Genomic DNA, 7,901 nt, shown 5'->3' on the forward strand with positions numbered 1-7,901 from the left:
GAGAAGAAACTACAGGGATACAAGCAAAAACTGCTGTCTTTTGAGAAAGAGGAGCATAAATCTAAAGAGGTTTTGGAAATCAACCCCAGAGGACAAGTAGGTGCACACCTAAATACTGCTTGAAAGTTGTTTTTTTTTTTTTCATGATTTAAGTTGGTGCCATGGAGAATTTAGTTTGAAGATGGACTGTTAAATTTCTGCAAGGAAGGGGGCTTCATTGGGGGGTCAAAGTCTACAGTTGTAAAGTTTCCTCTGGTAACTGATTGCAGGTACAATGACAAAGCAGAATACAAGAGCATGACTTTGAACTTATGTCTTATTCTAAAATAGAACTGATTGCAGCGTGTTGCGATTGTTCCAGTTCACAAAAAGCTGTTTATTTTCACCTGAACATGGTTTCTCTTTAGACTTTTCCTGCAGTGATGTTTAAGTACCTTTAATAATAAATTAGAATGGAGTTACAAATGAAGATTTGTGATGTTTCTGTTCATTTTCTTGATTGTGACCGACTGCTGATGAGAAGCCAAATTCTCCAGAAACAAATCAATATAACCAAAAGCAGTGTTTTGCTTAAAATAATAATAATTAAAAAAGTTGTCCTTTTTAATTGACAGTCCAGTCATGGTCATTTTTCACAGATAGGATCAGCTATAAAAGCTCCCTTGGTAAAGAAGTATATGAATGGGAAGTTGAGTGGAAGAAAATAGTGAGGATCGCAGCTGGAGCTGCTGCATCTACACACAACTGTTCCAACCCAATTGGCTTTAGATCAGAAAAACCAGAAACAATGTCAGCAGTGCTGATCCTGTTTGTTTTGTTTTGTTTTGTTATTTTGGTTTTTGTTTCTTAGTTTTTTCACAAGGGAAACAAATGTTTATTTTAATCTTTTTTTATAGCTGCTATAACGTACCAAGGTGATGCAAAAACAATTGCAAGCCACTGATTCTGACGGGAAGCATCGCAGGTCGGTTAACTCCTTTACAGTCAGTTTTATAAACCATTATTTTCTCCCCCTGTAAGAAGCAGTGGAAGTGAAAACTTCCCACAGAAACTTGTGAAATTCCGACCTTTTAACACAACTTAAAAACTAGAAGGTGTTGAAACAGCCATGGTGGTCTCACAGCTGATGGTAAACCTTTCCTGTCCGTCACCTGAGACAGGCTGGCTGCTGTTAGAAGCTGGAAAATGCTCAACAGGAAGCAATAAGGCAAAAATTGCTACTAATAACGGCTCCTTATGTGATTTTACAATTAAATGACAGTGTGAACATTATGAATGAAATAATCTGAAAATTAGAATTATATGTTGCTACAAAGAACATCCAAATGTACTGTATTTTTGGTGTATTACAACTTTCTACTAACTAGATGCTAAGTTTACAAGAACAGATCTACACCACATGTGTTGTACATTTTATTTTTGTCTTTAAGAAAGACATATTACTACTTATCTACCTGGTATATTTTAAGTAAGACCACCCCAAGTTTAAAAACTGACAAATGAACCTTAAGGCCCTTTTAATACAAAGGTTTCACCTCAAATTCCAATATGGCCGACATGCTTAACATAAAGATATCTCCTGTACTACAACGCATATTTTCATTTGTCTGTAATTAAATCTTCAACAAACATGAACAGATATACAATTTCTACAACTTAACATGTTCCTCTAATGTTAATGCATGTGATGTGGAGACATGCATTATTAGCTTGTTATTGGTATTTAACCAGTTCAGTTAACTGGGTCATGGTTTAATTAGGTCCGATATGGTTCTGCTCTGAGCACTGTCGAACAGTCCAAGTCTGACCGGAGACACTTTTATCATTTTACATCCCAAGTCCTTTAGCACAGCGCTTAGCAAAGTGGTTATAAATGTGTGTTTAATCAAATAGCAGTGCCACACGATGAACTGTCATTGTGTTGTCAACATCTTCCTACCAGCTTCCTACCTTCAAACATGGAGACAACATAATCAATGAGTCTACTGGAGCGTGTTTATACCTGGAGGTAAAGCATGGTTCATAGTCAATATCATAAATGTATTGTTTGAAAGTAAAGTTCCCATGATTATGTTTGTTTTTGTCTCCTGCTGTAAAAGAATCAGTTCAAGTCTCAGGGCAACAAGCTGATCCCTGACAGTCCTGCAGAACAAGCTCTGATGTACCAACGCATGATGGAGGGTCTCACTCTAATTGAGAAACTAAGTAAGTTCCACTTGTACATGTGCACAGCTAGTACATACTAGCTTGAAAAACGCTAAGGACAGAAATAATACCATCAACACTGTTTGTGTCAGACTTGGTTGCCTTCTACGACTTCTACGCCCCTGAAGGAGAGCGCCATGACTCTGCTCTGAAGAGACACAAGGAGAATCTGGTCACTGAGCTTAAACTCTGGGAGAGCTACCTGGAGAACGTAGGTTTGAGCACCGCTCACAGAAAGACACATGGAGAAAGTCACACGTTACGCTGACGACAGTGCTGTTTTTGTTTGTTCTGTGTATCAAGGTGGCTGCAGACCGCTACCTAGCAGGAGGATTCTCCTTAGCCGATGTTGTCGTCTTTCCAAGCGTTGCTTACGCCTTCCGTTATGGGTATGTAATTAAGTCCGGTGTTTGCTGGAAGACAGATCTTTCTAATCAACATCATGACTTTAAATTTTTTTCATTTTGAATTTTTTTCATTGGTTTTTTTTAGGCTGTCTGTGGAACGATACCCCAAACTGGCCAAATACTACAGCCTTCTGAAGGACAGACCCAGCATCAAAGCTACTTGGCCCCCAAAGTGGTTCCAAATCGAGCAAAGATCTGAAAGCCTGAAGGACATCTGAGCAACGAAAACACTGTCTTCATCTTTTCTTAACATACTGCTTTTTCTGAAATTACGAACTTAATGTAGCATGACTGCTATACCTTGTTCATACAGGTCGATCATCACGTTTTCTCTACTTGTGGATAATTTATCAGATGTGCCGTGCAGGTTTTACTTACAAAGTTGAACTCAGATGAACAAAAAAAGTGGGACTATTGACAATTCATACACTAATTACTAAATGGATGTTATGCTTTGTCACTCAATAAAGACATTTCAAAACGGCTTGTTTGGTCAGTTTGGTTTATTATTTTCTGGTATTAAAATATGTTTGATGATCTGAAAAGCTAAAGTGTGACATATAAGTCAAAACCATAAGAAATCTGTAACCTGTGAAAAGTGGCTATAGGTACTTTTTGGAGGTGTGGCATAAATTGAGTTTTGGTTAAGAATAGAGTAGTAATAGGGAAAATGTCAGGTTTAGGCATAAACATAGTTACTAGAATGAGTAGAAGTCAATAGTGTCTCTGTTTTACTGTTTTACTATAGAAAATATAAGAGAATAACATAATTCACATTTTAAGGCTGCCTTTAGAATCAGTTATTAGCTGATCTCACATATTTTACAACCAAAACAACATTATGATGGATACCACATGTTTAGCTGCCCTTTGCATCTTACATTAGCCATTAGCATGTGTGGAAAATTATCCGTCCTCCATGCTGAGCTCTTGATGTATGAGGTTGAAGAAGAGTCAGTGAGTTGAATTCATGATTTCTATTTATTAATACCAAACTACAGTTGGTTCATTTCTCATGCTACCTTTAGGAGTTAGCAGGACAAAATGCAACAAGCAACAGCTGGTAACTTCCTTTGTTAGCCTCTGAGGGCGTTCCCTAGTGTGTCATATCCTCTGCCCTTAGCTTTGAAAGCATTTCCTAACATGTCATTTCCTTTAGCTTTAGCTTTGCAACTAGCTAGAAGAGGTAAAAAACACAGAATTATTTATTCTCAACACGTTTGTTACTAGTATGAGTAACATTTCCAAAAGACGCCTGAAATTTGCAAATTCCAACAAAAGTGGACACTTTTACGGGATAAAAGAGGTTTGGTATTCTCGCATTGAGCTTTCCTGTTATCTGCTAAATCTCAACTCTCTGTAAATCCCTACATAGAAACAGTTTGCTATCTAGAAGCTTGATACACCTTTTGTGGCTTGTCCAACTTCATTTTAAATATCTTACTGATGGACAGTATCACTGACATTGATGGAGTGGTGGGTAGGGTCAAAGTCTACAGTTTTAACTTTTCCTCCATAAGTTAATTGTAGGTCCAGTGACAAAGCTAAATAAAAGAGTTGACTTTGAACTAATATCTCACCCTAAAACAGAACCGACTGCAGCTTGTGGTTGTTCAAGTAGAGATAAGAAAAGCTGTTTATTTCCATCTGAACGCCAAAACCAATATATTCAGACAATCAATCATTAGTCGTTTGATCCACATTACAGCTAAACTGCTTGTAAATAGTTGATAACAAATTGTGTTCCAAGCACTATTAAACAGTCTAGGTGAGGCAGTGTACTCGTCCCAAATTACACCCCAAACCCTTCAGTAAAGTGCTTTTAAAAGGAGTGACTGAAACGGAGGAGTGTTTGAGCTCAGATTTGTGTGAAGTGTAAAAAACGCTACGATGATGAAACTTGTGGCTGACATGCAGAGCCCTCTGCATTAAATGTGCAAATGCCCTCATCAGGTACAACATCTTTAGTGAGGTGGTGTCATGTTTTTCGTAGAAACTCGTATTAAGGTCTGAGAAAAAGGAGGAGTTTCTGAGGATTGTAGTTGTAAAGAAAAGCCGTGAGGAAATACGTCCGTTATAGAAATCTTTGTTTTTTTTAAATGATGGAGTGAGGAAGTGTTTGGACACGAAGGAGCGCCAGCGGACACTTTCACGTGAAATGGTGTGTTAAACATATTCAGCAAAAAAAAAAAGAAAAAAGAAAAAAGCAAATGACTCTTCACCTCCTTCTTAGCTCTTTCATCACTGAATGAGGCATTAACTAAAGGGCGTGGCCCTGAACACCCGGTTTTTGATAAATTAGAGAGCGGGAGTTGCTCAGCCACTCTTCACCACGTTTCCCAGACAGAGCGGTGAGATTCCTGTCTAACTATGGCGAAGTCGATGCATCTGCTGTGGGGGTCCGGATCCGCTCCATGCTGGCGCCTCATGATCACCCTGGAGGAGAAGAAACTACAGGGATACCAACAAAAACTGCTGTCTTTTGAGAAAATGGAGCATAAATCTAAAGAGGTTTTGGAAATCAACCCCAGAGGACAGGTAGGTGCACACCTAAATAATGACAGGATTATTTATTTATTTTTATTTCTCAAAATTTTAGCTGACACCACTGAGAATTTTGCTTCCATACCTTTTCATTTAGTGCAAAGTGGACAAATTGCGCCAAATAGAGGATCCATAAATTTCTGCATAGAAACTCAAATCTCAACCTAAACTAAAACTGGTTGTGATTGTTCAAGTAGAGACAGGAAAAGTTGTTCATTTTCATCAGAATGAAAAAGCAAAAATATTAAGTCTAATATAAATCATTAATCATTAGGTCAGCATTAGAGATAAATTGCTTCATTTCTTCCTTGTTGATTACAAAATGTGCTCTGACCTCTGAAACACTGTCCTGGTCAGACCGGGGACAGTTGTACCAGGCTACACCACAACTCCTTTATTTATTTATTTTTTTACAAATATATTGTGTTGAAGAAATAAGTACTTCATAATTACAAGTCTGATGATAATATTCTGCATTTAATCAAGTAGCAATGTCTCAAGATGAACGTTGCAAGCTAACATCATGTTAACATCTTCCTACCAGCTTCCTACCTTCAAACATGGAGAGAATATAATCAATGAGTCTGTTGGAGCGTGTTTGTACCTGGAGGTAAAGCATGGTGCACATTGAATAAAGTACATGTATTGTTTGAAAGTAAAGTTCTTATGATTTTATTGTTTTTGTCTCCTGCGGTAAAAGAATCAGTTCAAGTCTCAGGGCAACAAGCTGATCCCTGACAGTCCTGCAGAACAAGCTCTGATGTACCAACGCATGATGGAGGGTCTTTCCTTTCTTGAGAAAATGGGTACGTTTCAGTCAAGCATGTGCACTTGGACAACCGTGTTAGCTCGAACAATGATCAGGACAGAAACAGTAATATTAACGCTGGTTCATCTGTCTTAGAATCTTTTGCCTTCTACGACTTCTTCATCCCTGAAGGAGAGCGCCTTGACTCTGCTCTGAAGAGAAACAAGGACAATCTGGTCACTGAGCTTAAACTCTGGGAGAGCTACCTGGAGAACGTAGGTTTGAGCATCGCTCACAGAAAGACACGTGGAGAAAGTCACACGTTACGCTGACGACAGTGCTGTTTTTGTTTGTTCTGTGTATCAAGGTGGCTGCAGACCGCTACCTAGCAGGAGGATTCTCCTTAGCCGATGTTGTTGTCTTTCCAAACGTTGCCTTCGCCTTCGCTTATGGGTATGTAACTAAGCTTGGCATTTGCTGGAAGACAGATCTTTCTTATCAACATCATGACTCTGAGTTGTTTTGTTTCCTTTTTAGCCTGTCTCCAGAACGATACCCTAAACTGGCCAAGTACTACAACCTTCTGAAGGACAGACCCAGCATCAAAGCTACTTGGCCCCCAAAGTGGTTCCTAATCGAGCTAAAATCTGAATGCCTGAAGGACATCTGAAGACAGCTGAAAATACTGTCTTGTTTTTTGCAATTACACATTTAATGAAATATAATTAGTATAATTTGCTAGATCACCACATTTTCTCATTTTCTGGATAATGTATTAGGCTAGATGTATGAGTTTGCCATGTAAAGTTGAAATCAGATGATCAAAAAATGTGACTAGTCACAGTTCATTTATTAATAACTAAATTGACATCATGTTTTGTGTGACTTGGCTACCCCTCAATAAATAAATATTTTTCCAACATAGTTTATTATTGTTGTCTGTCTTTAAAATATATTTAAAAAATGTGACAAAATAGCAAAAGTGGAAGATAACAGGGCCAGTGATTTTTCCTTGTGCTTCACACATGTGGTACTTGTGTGAGACCAGGAAAAATTTGGATTACATATTGATTAATTTCTAATTTTCAAAAAAAGTAGCCACAAATGGTCAAAAACCACGACAATCCAAGATTGCCAAACTTTAGTAAATCCAAAGACAATTTAAGCTCTATGCAGAAAACTTAGAATGCATCTTTGTTGCAAAAATAAGAACTACAGTGCAGAATTATACTGTGAAACAATTAAAAGTATGTTTCATTTATCTATAACAACGACAAACGGTTGAAATATTGGCGTAACTGTAAATACTGTGGAAAATCCACTTCTACATCTTATTTTGCTTTTTACTAGTATTTATTTTAGCTATATAGAATAAACCATGGTGTACCTCAGAGAAGCTTTGACAATGGAGGTCAAAGCCATTTGTAAAAGTCAGATTGTATGAAGGTATTTTCACTAAAATCTTCCATACCTGTCAGGCAGATTCTAACAGAGGATAGTTTGCATATATTTTTAAACACATTCTGCAATAAAAAGCAAATGAACGTTCACCTTCTTTTTCTCGTTCTCTTCTTTCACCTGAGTTAGACATTAACTAATGGGTGGGCCTTTGAGTGCCCAACTTTTTGATAAATTAGAGAGTGGGAGTTGCTCAGCCACTCTTCACCACGTTTCCCAGACAGAGCGGTGAGATTCCTGTCTAACTATGGCGAAGTCGATGTATCTGCTGTGGGGGTCCGGATCCCCTCCATGCTGGCGCCTCATGATCACCCTGGAGGAGAAGAAACTACAGGGATACAAGCAAAAACTGCTGTCTTTTGAGAAAGAGGAGCATAAATCTAAAGAGGTTTTGGAAATCAACCCCAGAGGACAGGTAGGTGCACACCTAAATACTGCTTGTTATAATTTTGTACATGATTTGAGCTGACACCACTGAGAATTTTGCTTCCATACCTTTTCATTTAGTGCAAAGTGGACAAATTGCGCCAAATAGAGGA

The 7,901-nt window shown here is 38.1% G+C and overlaps 2 protein-coding genes across 3 annotated transcripts in view; both read left to right on the forward strand.

Annotated features, from left to right (window-relative positions):
* Nucleotides 1–3,096, forward strand: part of LOC103143334 (glutathione S-transferase A-like) — a 13,834-nt gene extending 10,738 nt beyond the window's left edge. The window contains exons 2-7 of the mRNA XM_007559816.2: nt 7–96; nt 1,943–2,008; nt 2,100–2,205; nt 2,298–2,416; nt 2,509–2,594; nt 2,698–3,096. Coding sequence (XP_007559878.1) covers nt 7–96; nt 1,943–2,008; nt 2,100–2,205; nt 2,298–2,416; nt 2,509–2,594; nt 2,698–2,830 — 600 coding nt within the window. The 3' untranslated portion in view covers nt 2,831–3,096. The remainder of the gene's footprint in view (nt 1–6; nt 97–1,942; nt 2,009–2,099; nt 2,206–2,297; nt 2,417–2,508; nt 2,595–2,697) is intronic.
* A 1,826-nt stretch (nt 3,097–4,922) lies between these two features.
* The window catches only part of LOC103143309 (glutathione S-transferase A-like), a 4,587-nt gene continuing 1,608 nt past the window's right edge, over nt 4,923–7,901 (forward strand). Inside the window, exons 1-6 of one of the 2 annotated variants that reach the window (XM_007559790.2) lie at nt 4,923–5,150; nt 5,701–5,766; nt 5,857–5,962; nt 6,061–6,179; nt 6,272–6,357; nt 6,442–6,828. In XM_007559790.2, the coding sequence (XP_007559852.1) occupies nt 4,983–5,150; nt 5,701–5,766; nt 5,857–5,962; nt 6,061–6,179; nt 6,272–6,357; nt 6,442–6,574 (678 nt within the window). In that variant the 5' untranslated portion in view covers nt 4,923–4,982 and the 3' untranslated portion in view covers nt 6,575–6,828. Of the gene's footprint in view, nt 5,151–5,700; nt 5,767–5,856; nt 5,963–6,060; nt 6,180–6,271; nt 6,358–6,441; nt 6,829–7,901 lie in introns of those variants that run through there. The other variant, XM_007559789.2, reaches the window with a different exon arrangement.

Source organism: Poecilia formosa, unplaced genomic scaffold (genome assembly GCF_000485575.1).
Source record: "Poecilia formosa unplaced genomic scaffold, Poecilia_formosa-5.1.2 Scaffold107, whole genome shotgun sequence".
Lineage (NCBI taxonomy): Eukaryota > Metazoa > Chordata > Actinopteri > Cyprinodontiformes > Poeciliidae > Poecilia > Poecilia formosa.